This window comes from Ursus maritimus, unplaced genomic scaffold (genome assembly GCF_017311325.1).
Source record: "Ursus maritimus isolate PB19 unplaced genomic scaffold, ASM1731132v1 scaffold_26, whole genome shotgun sequence".
NCBI lineage: Eukaryota > Metazoa > Chordata > Mammalia > Carnivora > Ursidae > Ursus > Ursus maritimus.
Window position 1 is genome coordinate 29,750,848 of NW_024425119.1, and position 19,731 is coordinate 29,770,578.

At 37.1% G+C, this 19,731-nt stretch overlaps 1 protein-coding gene across 1 annotated transcript in view; it reads right to left on the reverse strand.

The window, feature by feature from the left end:
* Window positions 1-1,069: 1,069 nt before the first annotated feature.
* The window catches only part of SYT10 (synaptotagmin 10), a 54,028-nt gene continuing 35,366 nt past the window's right edge, over window positions 1,070-19,731 (reverse strand). The window contains exons 4-7 of the mRNA XM_008704447.1: window positions 9,460-9,580; window positions 6,400-6,571; window positions 3,917-4,046; window positions 1,070-1,141 (exon numbers count right to left, since the gene is read on the reverse strand). Of these exons, the coding sequence (XP_008702669.1) occupies window positions 1,070-1,141; window positions 3,917-4,046; window positions 6,400-6,571; window positions 9,460-9,580 (495 nt within the window). The remainder of the gene's footprint in view (window positions 1,142-3,916; window positions 4,047-6,399; window positions 6,572-9,459; window positions 9,581-19,731) is intronic.

Below are 19,731 nucleotides of genomic sequence, written 5' to 3' on the forward strand. Positions count from 1 at the left end.
AAAAATAAGTCATCCCTTCCTTAGGAAAATACCCAATTCTAGTGATTAGTTTCTGATTCAGTTTAAAAGTCACCATTACTATGTACAATCTGATTGACAATGAGCACAGACATTTATTGTACCTTTGGCGTCTGTTAGTATGTTCTATCAGAAATATAGGATCTACGTGATAGTTTCATGTCACAAAATATACATGTCACAGTACTTGAGAACCTTACAAACACTTAAAAAATGAACAATTTCTGATTCAGTTCATTTAGGAATACTAATGCTACATTTGAGATAAGAGTATTAGAATTTTTAAAGTATCACTTAAACAGTTCAACAGATGTTCGAACTAATGTAACATTAAGACAGTATAAAATGGTAGCCCAAATGGTTCAACCTCCATTTTCCAGCTACTAAATATTACTTCTTAAATTTAATTCAAAATTGTTCTTTAAACTATAGCGTTATCTGTATGCTTTAAAGAACAAGCTTGAGAGACAAAGTTTTGAGTTTAGCAGAGCCAAACCTCACTAAGGACGTAATTTGCCGAGACTAAAAGAATATATTATCAGATAAGTAACATTAATTTGATTGCGCAAGGATTTAATGCTATGTAAGTTAAGTTCAAAATTTCCATTAAAGTTTATATGGAATCATCTGTACAACTAGAGATTAACATTGTTGTAACAAAATAAAAACCATACATACATGACATGTGCTACTTTATACAATAGCAGCATAAACTATATTTAATTTTAGATAAATACAGATTGTTTTAAAAGAATGTATTTCTTTACTTATGCAAAGAATTGCAACTTACGAAAACACTCTTTGTGCTAATAGGCATATGACATGAAGAATAAAATGCCTTATGCAAGTAAAGACTATTTGTATTCAAGTAAAATATATCAAGATGGCTAAAGTTAATGAACAGACAAAAAGAAGTAAATTAAAAATTATATGTCGTTTGTTCATTTTCAAGATATGTTTTAAATGAGGAAATCAAACCTTCCATTCTTTTTCTGATCTGATGAGCACAGGGTCCTGGGTCCTTATTATAATGGTCTTTATTTTGGAGGCATTATGGTGTGGAAGGTGGTTTGGGAGATGGACAGGATCCTTGACTATCAAAACTGGTTGCTCGGCCAGGTAACTGAAAGACAATAATTTCATAATGCATGATCTAGTGCAAAAAAATAATAAAGTGGGTAGTTGCTGCTACCTCTTAATAGTGCATATTCAACATGATATGCAAGTCTCTGAAGAGAAGATATACATAATTCCCCCTGCCCTCTAGAACTCACCTTCTTGGGCAGCACGGGCACAGACACCTCATGGACATGTAGGCAGAGTATGGTACAACATGGCACGCGGAGCGACACTGTACACACAACTAGTCATGACCGCAGACTCATTTCACATTCTATGATAGGCTTTCAGTTCTTACTGTCAAATAATTAATGCTTTGTGGAAGTTGGGGGTGACTGCTAGGTAAGAGCAAGAAGGCTCAAGGCACAAGAGACTGCATTGCACTTGCTCTAAGGCAGGAGGTGATTTTTACAGGGGCAACTAATGAGACAAGAGGGACTGACTTTGGGAGCCATGAGTGTTGAAGAATAATTTCTCATGGTCCCTAAATATTATGTGTATTTAAAAAGTTCAGTTACAATAGCATAAACTTGTGACTAGGTAGAAGTAACCAGATTTTCTAAATGATGCTTTAGTCTCTGTCCCACCAACTTACCCAGTTCTCACATAATTGTTCCCTTCTCATTTTAATCCCTTCTCTGGCAATAAAACATATAATTATACACTCACCACTTTCCCAAAATGCAAAATCCAGCCAGTTCTTAGGTCTCTAGTCCATATGTTCTGTTTGACCAATGAATGTAGGTGCAGGAGTTGGAAAAAAGGAGCTACTTGCTGGAGAAAGTACATTTACATAGTCTTTTAGTCCCATTTGTCCTTTGATATTCAGCTGCTAGAAAAATATCTGAGATCTTCTTCTGATGCCCATATTGTAGCGTGTTCTTCCTGTATGTCCTACAATGACTGAAAAGTGTTCACATGTCCTGAGACACAAACATATGCCTATTCCAGAGCTCCCCTTCACCAGATAAATGTATAGCTGCTTATGAAACAGTCATATGTAATTATAATATACCTTGGGTCATACCACCCCTGTCTTTTCATTAGTAAAAAGTTCTTGCTCACATTGTCTCTTTTCCCCTTACATAATTCCTATGAAGTCTGTAGGGGCATGCGTTTCTATTTTCATTAAATATGGAGAAATCCAGCTGTAGACAGAACAAGTGAACTGCTCAGGATTAGACAGCCAGAGAAACAGGAGTAGATCCCACATCACTTTTCAGTGTGGTTCTCTGCCCACCAAACTTTACTCTCATGTCTAGATTCTTAGAATTAATATTCGCTTTTCAAACTTTAAATGAAAGCAAGATGAGAAGCAGGAAAAGGATAGTGATTGTATAATAAGAAGTAGACTATACTTTATACTTTAGACAATACACACTGTTGACATGAAACCCAACTTTCCCAAGACTTGCTGAATATACCTGTTTGTACTTCGGAAGCACTCCAGGGGAAAGTGCTGTGTCAATGTGCATTTATGTTTGTGTGTGTGTGTGTGTCTTTTATGATTTACATTAAATGAAGTGAGATAAAGATTCAGAACATCCATATATATAAGCAGATATCTTATGCATGAGAACAGCTCACCTCTGTTGCCTGAGCATGCAGTGTTCATACAGTGTTCATCAAATTTTCCCTATAATGTCCTGGGTACACAGCCAAGGTCACATTTTTGCGACTAAGCTGGAAAGAACCTGGGCCCACTAAATTAACATTTAGTTAATTACACTGTGCTGCCTCTTTCATTTAACCCAGTGCTTAATGCCAGAACAAGAAGCAGAACATGAGCAGATGGCACTGTATTTTTCACTTACTATGTGGCTATCACAACTATTCTTTTAATCGAATTGCATGATTTCCATCATCTACCCCACATCCTTTTGTCAACCTGCATTCTCTCTTGGTCAGGTCACATAAGACTTACTTTGTGACTCTTCAAGAGTCCCCAGCAATCATCTTTGGGAAGGAAGATCATTCCAGCTAGCAACATTCGGTGTATCAAGTAGACTGACAACTAACTTAAAGGCTAAAAGTCCTGATAGAAACTGGTGTTGTTACTTCTGGTTAATATAACTATTAATAGTAGTTGTAATCAGAGCTAACATTATGTCAAACTGTGTGCTAAGCACTTAAAATTTGGCATTTTATTTAGTTTTACTCGTTGAGTTTGCTATTATTACAAACTAACAGCAGAAGTGTAGAGAGGTTATAGGAACTTGCCCAGAGTTCTCCAATACGTAGTCACACAGCAGAGCCAGGCTTTGAACTCAGGCAAGCTGATGCCTCAATATTTTAAAAATCTGTGAGCACTTTTACTTACTGCCTGGAGTATTGGGAGATATACCTGTCCCTTTACATAGAAAAGGTGTATTAGAAGAGAGTACTTCTATTTAGGGATTCTAGGGAAGTTTAGATGAGGTGCCCGTTTCCACAAAAGAGAAGTAGCAAAATTCAGTTTCCAGTTAGTGATACCTTTACTTTATTGCTCTATCACTCACTGATAGAAGTTTTCAGGCTATGTAACGAAAATGACAGACTTGCAATTTTTATGAGCTTACTGTCCAAAGGAATATCAAACCCAGACATTTTAGTGGTTTCTAAAATCCTACAAGGCACACAGAACTTTGAATACTGGATGAAAGAGTATGTGGGATGGAAGTAAGAGCAATGTTTAAAAAAATAGTTGAATATATAAAATGACAGACGCATGTTAGCAGATAAATAATATTTCAGCAAAAGAGATAAAAAACAGAGTAGATGCCAGCAAACCACAGCATACCTCCAGCAAGGGGTGCCAGTGTGTTATTGGTTTTCGGTGATAGGCCAGCATTTCATTCCAGTGGTCTCGCCCAAGACCTTCAGCGTCCAGTCCTGTTCTACACACTCCTATGACCTCATTGTGTCCTACCCTATGATTCAGAGAATAACACACTTTCATTCCAACATTCAAAGATAAGTGGAGTTTTGCACATCTTAGCAGAATTTTAAAATATGATTTCAACACTAGATTTTATGATAGGTTCTAAATGATTCTGCAGATTAAACTACTTTAGGTCAAATTAAAAATCTTAAGTAGACAAAATTTCCTACACAAGATTGGCATTCAACTATGAGTTTGTAAAAGGATACAAACCATTTTAGTTCTCTGTAACTTGAGCACATTTTACAATAAAATAGAATGAGAAATGCCAGCTGTTCCTTACCTATATTGTTGAATTTCCTTTTTAGAAGCAGTACTATTAACTTTAAGTGCTATAAATCAGATCTTGTTTTTTTCCACAGGGCTTAATGTTTTATAATGATGCTTAGATTTCTTACCAAGAGCTCAATACCGACTTTCTTGTATAAATGGCCATATTTAATTGACTCTACGTGATATGTCAGCATATGTCATATGTCACTGCTTGTACCACAATTAAACAAGGCAGGGCAATCTTCAGTACTATGGATTTGATTTATTACTGCACAACACCAGAGCATACTGCACAACTTTCCTATTTCCTATTCCTGTCCTGTTTTCACAACAACAAATCAAAACAACGATACTTAATATTTTTGAGAGCTTGTTATGTGCCAGACACTGTTATAAGTAATGTAAATGTACTGAATCACTTAATTCTCACACCATGACCATGAGGATCATTATCATCATCTCGTTTTGCAGATAAAGAAACTAAACACCCAGAAGTTAAGGAACCCACCTCTACACAGTAAGAGGCAGAGGTAGGATCTGAATCAGACCGTTGACTCAAGCGTGCACGTGCTAAGTTGCTACTCAAGAATGGAATGTAGTTTAAAGGCATTTCTGTAGGGTTCTTCCGACAGACGTCTCTAAGGAGACTTTCGAGATGATTTTAGGACCTTTCATTACTTTCTGTCATTGATGTAGATATGAATGTTTAGTATCATGCTTCTTCCATATGGAGTTTCCCAAACAAGCATATTTTTAGGAATAATTTTTTAAATCTTTCTGTTTTATATATTGTCAAGATCCATTTCCCTGAAATTGTCTGCATGACAAAGGCTCTGTTGTATCTACCTGCAATCACTGTGAAAAATCAATAGGAATACCTTTTTGGAAAGCAGAATAAGAGTTTCTGATGAAAACACTGCAACATTTTTAGAGTTTGAAATTTTAACTAATTCAAGATTTTTCTCTCTCTAAATAGTGACAATTTTTTTCTAAACTGTGATATAAACTAATTGTAAATAAATGGTATAAATCATTTTACTTTTTAGTGCTTCATTTTCTAGCTCTGAGCCAGAGGATAACATATTAATTTCTCTAGGTTATAGGGTTCAGGTTACTATAAAATGGAGCACTCCTTTTGAGTACATTAGAACAAAATAAACATAGTAGGACACTGTCTATATGCTGATAATTTTGTAGGTTAAACATATAGTATTCCTTTCCAAATGTTTATAAAAAGTAAAATAATACAAAGAAATATATAGCAAGGGCCAAATAAGTAGTGGGACAAGAGTTCAGAGGAAGAAGAGGTTGGTTAGCTGAGAAAGACACAGAAGGGGTCACTTGAGCAGGGCTGTGAAGCCTGGGTGGGATGAGATACACAGAGCAGGGTGGCATTTCAGACAAGGCAAGAGTGGGAGAGTAAAGCTGGAGCTGAGGCAGGAAGAAACGTCAGAGCTGCACTTGGGAGTTTGCAGTTTATTTTATGAAAGAATTAACTCAAAGTGTGTGAGCTGAAAGAATTACCCACAAAGCACATTTTAAGATTGATGCGAAGGCATCAAGGCTGTGTCCCTATGGCCATTATTCACTTTCCACTCTTAATATTCACTGTTAATGGTTCTGTATTATGCTAATGTCTTACATATGGGAAAAGTGACTCCCAAAGAGATTACATAATTTGCCCTTTCACACAGCCAGTTAATGATAGAGCTTGGGTAAGAATTATGATATTCATATTCCAGCCTAGTTGGGAAAACAAACGCCATTGATTGTAGTTTCTGTTTTTATTGTAAAAAGATGTCACAATAGTGCTCTCTGTAATGGGTTCTATATTACTTCTGCACCACTCTTTCACCAGCCCCAGGTGTCCTGTCCTTCAACTTAAGAATGACTTCTATCGGAAAAAAAAAAATTATAACATGGGAAAAATTAATTTTAAATGAATGTTTTTTTCCTCTTCCATTTTAAATTAAAACTGTGGGAGCAGTAAATAACCTGGGATGTTTAATATGTTCTACATATGACTAAAGATGGCTGTTCTTCAGTGAGTGAGAAATACATGTACGTACCTGTCATAATCCATGACCGCAATGGAGAGGCTGACCTGGTCCACGTTCTCTGGAGGGATATCGAAAATAATGGCCTCATTGTACACAGGGTTTAGAGTATTTTTCTTTGTAGTTGTTTTCCTCTTTTTTAATCTTCGACCCTCACACATCAGAGACACTTTGACATAAGGATCTAGGAATGGTAAGGTAATTTCATTAAAATGAACGTTATAGTAAAAAGTATAAATAAAACTGTAGTTAATTGTTACTAAATAAGAAAAGTGGTATACTAAGCCTTTTAGTATTATCGGTTTTAAATTCAAATGACTTATTTAGAGGCAATAACTTACACTTCTTACTTTAAATGTACGAATTTATCTTGAATGAAGCAAAAAAGCATTAACTTTATCTGTTTTTAATACAACAGAAAAAACCTACTAGTCCATCAAGAGCTATAATATGAACTATAGTATGTCTTCTAGTCACAGCTATTTGAGGACACATTTTGTTAAAAGTGATTTCTAGGGAATGTAATCCTAACAAGTAAGTATAATTGCCTTAAAGTTAATTTCCTTCAAAATGATTTAGGATAAGAAGACTAAAATTTGTGAAAGAGTAACATTGTATCTAGTGCGTGCGTGTGTGTGTGTGTGTGTGTGTGTGTGTGTGTAAACACAATGAATAGAATTTTCTCAGTTGTCAAAGGTACTAAAATAAGAAGTTTCATTTTACAGTCATGGTGTTGGTGCTTGATAAGGGGCTCAGGCTGAAGAAATGATCACTACAAGTATATTAAATACATTGTGTTTAATTGTATACAGTAAAAAGGCTAATTTTTGGTTTAAAGATGTTCTCAAGGAAGGTTCTTTATATGACATTGTCTATATGATGCCAACTTGAAAGGGAAAAAATTAGTGGGGGTATATTTTTATGGGCCAAGGAAGTCAAATAAATGTTAACAAATTCTGCCCCAGTTGACTGATCTCTATTTTTACTTCTCCCACCTTGAGTAGAAAAACTGTTACAGTATTACAGAAAATTTGCAGTATTATACGAAAGTTTCTAGAAAAGCCTTGCTTTTGTACCTTTTCACAAGAAGGAGGCATGGCTTTGGGAGGGGGTGTTGGCACTGGGGTGAGAATGCTAGCTGTTAAAACAATCAGTGTCTGCTCTACGTTCATTTATTTCCCTCCCTTTATTCTGGTGGACCTCCAACAGTAGCACCACCACGTTTTTCTCCCTCTTTCCACCAATGTAGCAGTAAGTCTCATTTCCTTGGAATAAGCCAAAATCATGGCAGTATACATTTACTTGGATTTATGCCTTTTAAGCTCTAGAAAGATGCATCTGTATATTTCACAAGCATTTCCATCAAGAAGCAAAAATATATTTTCTGGCTAGATATAGGGTATGTAAAGGAAAGCAAAGTAAAATGGCAATGTTCAATGGCTGTTTCCCACTTACTTCTCAATTTTTTAATAATAGGAAGTATGTTCTAAGGCAGAAACTCTCTTCTGTGATACTCTTTTGTGTATAAGGCCCCAGGCCGAGACCTCTTATTAACAATGGGAACAAAACATGCTTTATCCTCTGCCACCCCCATCATGTTTCTGACGACATTTGTCCACTAGTGACAAGGATAATTTACTGGTTCTTTAGTTGATTCACAAACCTCTTGTGAGAATTAATGAGGTGGTGTTCTCAGAGCATGCACTCCTCTGATGAAAAGCTTCATATAAACAAAAAGTAATCTTGCACTTAATTACAACTTTGGTGCTGTCTGCTTGCCTCAAAGTTTGATCTCTTTTGATATATGGTGGAAAGAGTAGGATAAACAATAATTTGCAGAGTACACTGTTTAAATGCTTCAACATTTACTGACCCAAGACTTTTTCACCAAAATAAATGTGGAATTTTCTTTCTTTCTAGCTTTATATATCAATGATGTATTGCAAATTTTAAAAAATGAAAGAATTATTCACAAAATAGTTCAAAAATGAGGATGATAGAGAACAACATATAATGAAAAGTCTCCCTCCCATCTGTTCCCATACCTCTCTCTCCACCCCTTAGTTTTCCTGTGTCACACTGGTATTTCTTTTTGCAAACATTAACAACATAAATATATATTGTAACACACCCCATTCTTACATAGAAAGAGCACGATAACCATATTTATTTTTGTACCTCACTTGTTTTTTTTTTTTTATTCACTTAGTATACCTTGGAGCTCTTTCCACACTAGAACTTAGAGTTCCCTCATGCTTTTTGTAATGCAAATTTAGTTTATTCTTTGTTCTGAAGAACCACAAAGTTATAGATTCCTTTCCCCATGTCATCCTTTCCTGTATCTCCACTACCATTTCTTATTTAATTCGACAAATGCTTACTGACCTCCCTCCTCTGTCCTGATCATTTTTTCTTCTACAGACCTGTGCCAGAGTTTAAGTGAATACATAACCCTGATATAAATGAAGGGGTAAAGAGCATGACGTGGCTTTATCTTTTCATCAAAATTAGCACAGAAAGAGGATTTTCCTCCTAGAACATTTTTAAGAAACTTCAAGAAGCATTCCTTTACTTTATTATTTCTTTCAGTCCCTACACTTGCCCAAATTTTTATTTTGAAAGGTGGTAAGAATGGAAATGCAAATAATGGTCTTGGAAACTTGTTATTTCTCTGCAGATCAGGTGAGGGAGATAAATTCAGTCTACATGTGTTTTCATACTTGTTGGGTAATGCAAGCTTGAGGTCAAGAATCTTTATAAGCAACTGACTAGTTAGAAGTAGGGCAGTGACTGGCAAATTATGAATTTTTGAGAACTAAATCACTAGAGAAAGAAATAAAAACCCAAGTTCATAGTCAAATCTATTTGATAAATTTGAAAAAAGTTTTGTAATGATAATGTAAATACAAGAGGTGATTTGGTGTACGTTGTTTGGTAATCTCTTTTTCCACTTTTATAATACCCCACTATAGACAAATGAACTCAATAATTCAATAGCCATACATAATTTTGGATACATGAAATATTTTATTTGGAACGTACCCTGGACCTACTAGCCAAATGTGTACATACCTGATGAGCCAGTGATATCCATAGCCTTCAGATTTCTGCACTTGATGACCGTCAATGTCATACGTCCGGCAGTTGGCAAATAACAAAGGGAGAACATGATTTCACCCAGATCTATACTTTCCTAGAAAGGCAATTGGTAATGTTAGCAATTTCAAATACCAGACAGTGAAAACAAGATATAATTGAAGAGGCTAAGTGAAAAATCACTTCAATAGAATATTTGAATGTCATTCTAAATTGTTTTATTAAGGACACAGATAATGCAAGAAAGTTCTAAACAGAGTAAGAAAAGAGAGTATATTCCAGCTGCTCATTTGACATCTCCACTTGTGTTTTTAGCAGGAATCTCAAACTTAATATAGTCAAAACCAGACTGCTGATTCCACTCATTCCCATTCATCTTCTGAAACCGATTCTTCTGTCAATCTTTCCAAAACCCAGCAAAGGATGTCCTCATTCACCCAGAGACTGGAGCCAGAACCCAGCAGTCACTTCTATTCTACTCTTGCCCTTGCCCCTACACATTTAATCCATGTGTTGTCTATGCTGTCTACAAAATAGATCCCAAATTAGTGACTTCCTTTTCAGCTCTATGAATACCATTCAAGGCAATATCACTTCTTCTCAGGATTATGAGTCTCTAAAATTGATCTATCTCAGAAGCAGTCAAAGTGATCACTTATGAAATGCAAATCAAGTTATTTCACTCTCCTGCTTAAACCAATCTAAGGGCTCACAATTATATGGGAATAAAATTCAAACTCCTGGCATATTAGCGGGGTAACTATAAATCTTGGTATATCTGAGAAATCCTGGGTTTATACCTGTTGTACTGGTGTAATTAGTAAGAACATCCCCTTCAATTCTTAAGTGTGTCTTTGGTTTGGACAGTACATCACAAGGTCACACATGTAAGGGCCTGTGTGATCAGGACCCTAGCTGTCTTTCTAATTTTATTTCTTGCCTTTCTTCTCAACTTACTCTGATACAGATCAAAAGCCCCCTTTTTTTTCTTTCTGTTATTCAAGCAAATGCAGTTTGTTCCTGCTTTTGCCTGGTGCATTTTCTTTTTTTCTAATATATTTTTCCATGGATGACTCCTTCTCACTATGCAGGACTCCTCTCAAATAGCATCTCCTCCGTGAGACCTTACCCTTCCTTCCTGTGGTCACCTACTCAACAGATCCTTCACATTTTTTTTCATAGCACTTATAATCATCAGAACTTATCTTTTAAATTTGTTTTTTGTTTCCCCAATTCCCATATGTGAGGTCTAAGACAGCAGAGTTCTTATCTTTTTACTGCTACATCCTACCGAAGTGCCTGGTACATAGCTAGTTCTCAGTGCATCTCTTTGAAGGAATGAAAAGATTATTAGTTCAAATGGATAAAAACTGACCCGCTCTGTATCAAATATGAATTTGAACTATCCACAGTACCCTGATATAGATTTCCTCTCCATAGCTATATAGATGGTGGACAAACAAAAATGAGTGCGAACAATGTATATTTAGGATGCTTCTCAAAGAGCTGTTTATAGGATTTAATCAAATCATTCCTGGTAAGACAATATGTGGGAGATTCAGTCTGGCAGGAAATAAGTTGCTATGCACCCAGGGCCGTAGAACTAGGTTCCTAAAAATTCTTCATGACAAACTATTAACATTTGTTGGACTTATTCTTACAGCTTAGGTTCTGATTTATGTAATTCCTATTTCTTTATTCATGGTCTAGAAGTAGTAGGTCCTGCTAATTAAGAGCATAAACTTTAGAGTCAGTTAAACTTGTGTTTGACTTCCGTCTTCTACTTCCTAGCTGTGAGATCCTAGGAAATTTAATTAAGCTTGAATCTCTGAAACTTCATTTTCAAATTGAAGAAAATACTCAACCATGGTTTTAATCATTAAATGAGATAATGTAAATAAAGTTCAAGGCATTTGACACAGTGTCTGGCATATGGTAAAGGATGCTGTTTTATTCATGGCTGTATTGCCGTCACATGGAGCAGTACCTTACACAGAATTAGGTGCTAAGTACTAGATAAATGAAAAAAAATTAAGGAAAGCAGTTACTGTTTTTAAAGAACTTTAGTTAAAAAATGTTTTAAAACAAAGATATATCCAACTGGGTCTCTTCTGGGCTGTTGGATTGCTGCAAATCCAAAATAGTGAGCAAGATCCAATGGGAGAGGCCTGAGAAGAAACAGAAATTTCTGAGTACAACTTCCTACTAAGGATTCATTCTTTTCCCCACCAAGCAGTTACTGAGTATTATTTGCTAGGTGTGCTGGTAGGTACCATACATATCAAGATAGATGTGGCATGATTGTGTCCTTGAAAATCTCAGCTGAGAAGGAAAAAAGGTTATAAAGGGCTAAAAAAATAAGTCTGGATCCTATTTTATCTGATGATTCTCTTTCTGTTTCTCTGTCTCTTTTTCTAGTGTTTCTTTAGGCTGAGTCAATGTAGTTTCTCCGAAGTTTTCTGTCTGGCAGCCACCACCCTTCCCTTTCTCTCATTGTGTATTTCTCCTCCAGGAACTATCAATAAAAGCAGGCATATTTTGCCACCCAGCTGGTGAAAAAATTAAGGGACCCCTTTATGAATGTAGAGAGCAGGTATTAAGTTCCACCAAGAAATATGGTGGGGATAGCAATGGAGAAGCTAGGGAGGAAATAGGGGACATGATCTCAGAGATGAAATGCTTCGAGTCTGAGAGGGAATGTACCCCATACAAACAGACAAAAGTACACAGACAGAGATATCTAAAGAGACTAACAAATAAAACATATTTATGTGTGTGATTGATATGGTTTTACTTTTACACATGACACAATCTGTGGAAATAATTTTTCTACTTCTCTAGATATACCACATGCTTCCTTGTTGGAACAAAGAAAGTTCATCATATTTGGTTCCCATCTCTCAAAGGTCCTTTCTATCCAGCTGCAACACGATTTTGACTATCTGTTATGAACAGGTATTGGTAAACATGAAGAGGTTAAACTGAGGAGCTGACCAAAGTAGTAGCCTAAATAAATTGAAAGCAAAGAGCATTACTAAGAAACATTCCCAGGCAGCTCTGTATGACAGGCTAGCTGGCTTTTTGCCTACTGTTGTAGTAAGAAACCTCCTTGAATATTTAAACTTCATGAGGTCAGGAGTTTTAATGAAACTGGAATGAACTGGATGGTAAAGATTAAGGTACAGTATGTGTGCATAATAACTGCACAAAAGTTAGATTCTTCATTAGACTAGATTTTTCCTTCAGGAAGTATGAATGTGAAAGAACTGAAATTACATACACACTGAAAAGGGCAGAATACTCTCTAAGGTAAATACCAATATTCTGTAACTTTTTAAATCTAGAAGCAATCTAAGAGATAATTATGAGAAATGAACTTAATGAAGGTAAATGGCTGTATAACCTTTAAAAAGGTCCTGTAACAAATGTAACAGCAGAACTCCAGATTTTGGCTATAGTCCCGTGAGCTAGTGTGCACTAATTCTTGGTAACCCTACTGAGTCTGGCCCTGTGTTGATGGCCCAGCTCCAGGGAGCAGGTTGAGTTTTAATTGCCACCTCTTCTCAGCCCTTTTAGATCACTGCATTTTATAAGGCCATACTCAGTCCCAACAGTCTGAACCCCCTCCTGCACAGCAAAGAACCAGAAAATAAATGGAAAGGTCTGTGAACATACAGCATAAATGTAACAAAGTTATATAGTGAAATTCTCTGAAATAAGGAGACTACCTCATTTCTTATTCATTTACTGTTTACTTATTCATTTACCCATTTACTGTTATTTTAGAGAAAATTCTAATAAGAATATTTACTTGGTCTATCTGCCTGCAGCAGGTCAAAACTCACACGTGGAATGTGGAGATGGGGAACTAACAGTAGTCTGTCTGCTGAAGGCAGCAATAAATGATAGCTGGAGAGACACTACTCATACAAGAAAGAAGCAAATGTTTGAAAAAGGATAACAATCTGGAATCATTTTGTATCAAGGGGAACTGACACTAAAAGTGCCTCACTAACTTAAAAACAGCATTTTATTATAGGTTTTAACAGTAATTAATTCAGAATGGTGGCTTTTGAGTCATTAAGCTTAGAAAATATATTCTATATGTTCTGTTAAAGAAAGTAGAGAGGTATACACTATTTTTTGGAATTCTTTTTATCCCAAATCTTTAAAGTGTTTGAACTGGTAATTTTGGGTTTTAGTTTCTTAAAATGAGAAAGGCTTTGAGTTTCTGAAAAGTTGATTTATGGACAACCTCATTTATTTCAATTCTACATCTACATGAACTTCCCATTTTAACCTTTGAAACACCATTTTTATCTTTGGGCAAATAATCATTTGAAACCCTGCTTTAAGTCTAGCATATAGTGCTCCATAAAATCTCTTTCAAGTACGAAGACCATTCTCATACACACTAATGTATTTGGTGGAACAGTCACAGTGACAGTCTTCTGACTGGACACTTGGAAGAAGGGCTTGTGAAAAAGGCTAACACGGTGGCCAGGGCAGAGACTGTACATTTGATTTCTTCATCCTGGTTCCACAGACATGGAGCTGGGTAGATAAAGATCATTTTCTAATAACCGGCAATAGTTAACCTCATAAACCTAGTCACAGTTATAAAGATTTTCCCATGTACCCTCTCTCCAAGATAAAAATAAGTCATTGGAAAGATAAGTTGATAGACAAGTAGTTGCACTGCACATCCTATTTTCAGCACTGAGCTAATAGTAAGATCAGACTATAGCAACTGAGTACAGAGATGGAGAGGAAGCAGATTCAAGGCTTGATAACTACAGCATGTTCTAACCAAGGGAAGCACCCCTGGAGGAAACAGCACATTAAGGTTTGAGAGCCTAAAGAAACTCAATGGGATTAGCAGAGAAGAAGAGGAATAATGTATGTGAGTATGAGGATTAATACTTACAAATAAGAATGGGCAGTTTATGTTGAGAAATAAGGAGTCTGGTGACATGCTGGAGGAGGTTTTAGCCTCTCTGTAGTTTATTCTGTGACTCCTATGGGTAATAGGGATCTGAAGGTGTTGGTAATATGAAAGAGTGGGAGCTTGGCAGAATGAAAAGGGCACATAGGTTCCCAGATCAGAAAAGCCAGAGTTAAAATCCTACATCTCCCACATACTTGTTGGTAATGAAAATAATATTTGGAAAACACTATTTTGTTTTGAGTAGGCTAGATTCGGATGAAAAAAGGAGAAGGGTGGGGCACCTAGGTGACGCAGTTGTTTGAGCGTCAGACTCTTGGTTTCAGCTCAGGTCGTGATCTCAGTGTCCTTAGATGGAGCCCCTCATTGGGCTCTGTCCTCAGCACAGAGTCTGCTTAAGCCTCTCTCTACCTCTGCCCAACCCCAACTCTTTCTCTCTCTCAAATAAATAAATAAATCTTAGAAAAGGGGGGGGAGAGGGGCCGTTAAAGTAAACAGGTGTGTGGAAGTGTTGGCTGAAGAAAAGTTTGAATTCAGAGATATAGTAGAAAGTAAGAATCATTAAGACATTGAAAAAAAAACCTTTAAACAACTGGTTGTCATGGTGATAGCAGTTATCACATCCACTTAGCACCCTAAATGCTGCCTGCCTTCCACATTTCCTGGTTGGTAAGAAAACGGATGGGTTTCCTCACACTGTTAAACGATGTGTTACTAGATCAAATGAGCATCTTCATTAAATTACTAGCCTTTCATTCGCCTGCTCGCAAAATGAAGCTACAGTGCAGTGCAGCCCCTGAGTGGGTCTACTGCATTCAAACTCCTATAAAATATTTATTTCTCTCTGACCCACATCATCCGTCCACCTGAGAAAATCATGGAGTTTAACCTTGGGCAATCCACTTAACCTCACCTGACCTCAGTTTCTTTGGTATAACATGACGGTGTTCAAAAAGATTAACTAATTTATTTTCCAGCTCTAAAATTTTGTGATTTTAAGCACTGGTAAAATGAGTACTAAATAGTATATACAGTTCAAGCACGTTCAGGAATGTATGCATAGGCCCTTTTAGCCCTTGTTTGCTATAGACCCAACGGAGCCTTATTAGGAAGACCACAAAGGACCAACTGGTGCTAATAACTCAAGTTCAAGTTCAAGAACAAGGTCAAGGTTGATCTGGTTGGGGATACATGGGGAAAGACCATACTGGATAATGAACATACCTAATTCTTTCTATGAAATCTAGGACTTTAGAGGTGAGTGACTTTTAATCTGAACTTTGAAGAATGACTAAAGGTAAAGAGAATTAAAAACAGAGGAAACAGCATATAAAGAGGTTTGAGAGAGATGCAGAGTGAAGGGTCCAACCATGACCAAAAGGTAAACAGAGACCGCTGGCTCTGGCAATGACATAGGATAATTTAAAATGGCAACACACTGGCCTTATTCTAAATTGACCCCTCCTTGAGCACCTGGGTGACTCAGTTAAGCATCTGCCTTCTGCTCAGGTCATGATCTTGAGGTCCTGAGATTGAGCCCCACATCAGGCCCCCTGCTCAGTGGGGAGTCTGCTTCTCCCTCTCCCTCTGACCCTCCACCCTGCTCATGCTCTCTTTCTCTCTCTCTTAAATTAAAAAAAATAAATGACCCCTCCCCAGGAATACTTAGATCAGCCCTGATTTTTTTTTTAAAGATTTTATTTATTTATTTGATGGACAGAGAGACAGCCAGCGAGAGAGGGAACACAAGCAGGGGGAGTGGGAGAGGAAGCAGGCTCCCAGCGGAGGAGCCTGGTGTGGGGCTCGATCCCAGAATGGCAGGATCACGCCCTGAGCCAAAGGCAGGTGCTTAACGACTAAGCCACCCAGGTGCCCCTAAACCCTGATATTTTTTTAATTTTTTTTTAAGATTTATTTATTTATTTATTTGACAGAGACAGCCAGCGAGAGAGGGAACACAAGCAGGGGGAGTGGGAGAGGAAGAAGCAGGCTACTAGCGGAGGAGCCTGCTGTGGGGCTCGATCCCGAAACGCCAGGATCACGCCCTGAGCCGAAGGCAGATGCTTAACGACTGCGCCATCCAGGCGCCCCGCAACCCTGATTTTTATTGCAGTCAGGATGAGATCCATTTTCATGGTTAATAACAATTACCTGGAAGGGTTGCATTTAAATTACAAAGGGATGATATACAAAGCTAATATATGTTATGGGCCCAGTATGACATACAGTAGATATTGAACAAAAATAATATTTTTTTGTTTACAACAATTTTTCTAGGGTCAATGACTGTTACAAGGTTGATTTCAATAAAAAAAATGTATTGAATGAATAAATCATAAAAGCACCAGGCCAGGTCATGTCTTCAGTGGCAGCAGGGACATCTGTTTGAAGGACTGAAGGCTACTCAATAACCAGAGAACAAGTGAACAAAGACACTGTTTTATGGGTGTGTGGGCTCTGAGTGGAGCCTCCTGGAACTGTGCAAGGACATGTCTACATATGGTAGACCTGGAAGTATACTAGTCGTAATAGTTTTGAGCCATCTAAAGATTCACTAAAGGTTTGGGGACCTTACGTTAGAGGATACTTATCTATTGGTTTTTACTAAACTTTGTGTCTTCAGAGATCCCTCTACTCTAGTGTGATCTGGAATTAGGTTTGCTGTAATTCTACAGTGCTTTGGGATTTCAGAATCAAATGTATCCTTAAGGTGTGTAAATTGCATTTTTTTCTTGCACATCTGGGCATTTCCACCAAACAAGCAGTCTGGTGACTCTGGGAGGCAAAGAAGGAGGAGGAAGCTGTTTGATAGAATATAATTAGGAAATGTAATTAACATTAAAACCTCCAGTTTCTAGCCCATTTCCTTCCTTTTCTTTCAAAGAACCACAATTTTCGCACAACATTTCCTCCCGCCCTTCCTCCTTCTTCTAGTGATTGTTATTAAACCAGATTTCACCATGGTCAATGAGGTGGGGGAAGGAACAGGCAAAGGAGGGTTCTGTCACTACACCTAGTTAGACTCCTGGATTTTACATAACATTTTCATTATTGATTCTTTCCCACCATCTCCATTTGAAGACAGAGAAAATGCTCAACGGGTGTCCTTTAGCAGGACCTGCTTGTATTTCTGCAGGAAGGAAAGAACACACTTTCTAATAAGTGTATAATATTAAGTGTTGTGCTTGGCCATGGCACAAAGTCCAGGTGAAACTTTGCTGAAGTCAGGGCAGAAAGGGGGCAGAGAACATGGCAGTGTTGGAGATGTGATGATTACAAACCCCACTGAGCATCAAGTAATTAATAGTCACAACCCAGAACTACCATTGCCAGCAATACTATTTAATAGTGCTGTGTTTCTGCTCCGTGGGAGAACCATTTTCTGCTCCCAATCCCAGTGGGAAATAACTGCCTGCCAAATGGTTTAGCTTTTATCCTTTGCAACACAGCCTCAGACTTAGCCACTAGGAGGGACAAAATGCTGAAGCTGTAGAGAAGAGCTGAAGTCTTGAAAGAGTCTTTCACAGATTTAACAAATCAACTTTCATAACTACTGGTGTAATGAGCAGTGGGGACAGATCATGCTCTAAAACATCCAGAAGAGTGCCTGGTAAATAGGAGAACTAAACAGAGTTAGTGGAATTGATGGATTTAAGATCCCTGTTCTGTAAGTGGGCAGAGCAGGTAACTAACCTCTATTATAAAAATGTTCTTTTTTAAAAAGATTTATTTATTTATTTTGAGAGAGAGAGTTGGGGGAGGGGCAGAGGGAGAGAATCCTTCAAGCCGACTCCCTGCTGAGTGTGGAGCCCTGTGGGGGCTGGATCTCACAACCCATGAGATCACTACCTGAGCCTAAACCAAGAGCTGGACACTTAAAGGACAGAGCCACTCACGCACCCCTACAAAAAGTTCTTTTATCCATTATTTTCTCTGGATGGCCAATATATCATACTGCTACTGTATACATAACTAGACTGTAAGTTAAATATTTGCAGCCTATTCGCTTTGATGAAAGCCTGATTAGGCATAATTTTCTGCTTCTGGTTATCGGCTCTTTAGTAGGCTGGTATTTGGTAACTCCCTGTACTTGTAAAGCATCCCTTTACTTACCATGGGGTGTGGGATTGTGCATGGAGCATTCGAAAGTGTAAAAGCACTCCAAAGACATGAATAACATTGATATTCAGTCAGTAAGATCTCTGGTTTAGTGAATTAAATTTATAGAAAGACTGAATGCGATATAAGCCATGGCATAGTCTCTTGTAACATTGTCTTATTTTATTCAAGTTCAAGATTGAAGGAAAGAATCAAGAAAAAGTATCTCATTCATTTTTTTTTAAATGAAGGCGATTCATTTAGGAAATTTAATTATTAGGGTAAGAAATTTAAAACATGTAACACACTGGGATATTAGCAATTAAGTAGATAAAAATTGCTGTGTGCAGGAGTATATAGCATGTTGGTGATAAATGACACTTGGCAAATTTTACAAGAAGTTCACATTTATTATTTCATTTTATTTTCAAAATATTCCTATGGGTTTGATATTATTATAAACCTTTTTTTGTGGATGAGGAAACAAGTTAAAAAATGTGAAACAACTTACCCAAAGGAATGGACCCAGAAGGGAGCAGAGCCAGGTTTCCAATGAAACTACACTCACTTCAGTTCCTGTAGATTTCTGCTTCCCTCTGTGACTTTCCCCAGCAGAAACAGTGCTTCAAATTTTACTAGCCAGGACAACAAACTTTAAATAGTTTTCATGGCCTTAGATTTCAAAGCTAGCAGATGAAGTGCTATATTTCTTTGAAAAAATTCTTTAGAAATTAGAAAATCAGTGACCTGATTTATAGGAAACTTTAATGCAGTCTTTTAGAAAGAAGGAGGAGAATATTTTGAACATGACATTTAAAAGTCAACAGCATATTCCCTTCACTATATAAGAGCAGGTTAATAATAATTAAACTAGTTAAGTGCAAGAAAGGAACAACCTTAACTCATGATACCTTTAGAACTATACTGAATTCCTAAAACTTGCAACAGAGGCAGGCATGTTGCTAGCACGTCATGGAGCTGAAGAGTTTCTCCTTATCTCCTGCAACTTCTAAACATTAAAGTACAGCAGGACACAAATGATAAAATTCAATAATAACTTAAATACAGATTTTTTGCTAATTACATCAGAGAGGAAAAATTGCCTAGAAATTTCCTGAAATAACATTGATTCCAAAGGTTCCTTTAAATAAGGCCAAGAGTCATTATTTAGTTCTCTATGCATTTTTACAAGTTGTTAACAAGAT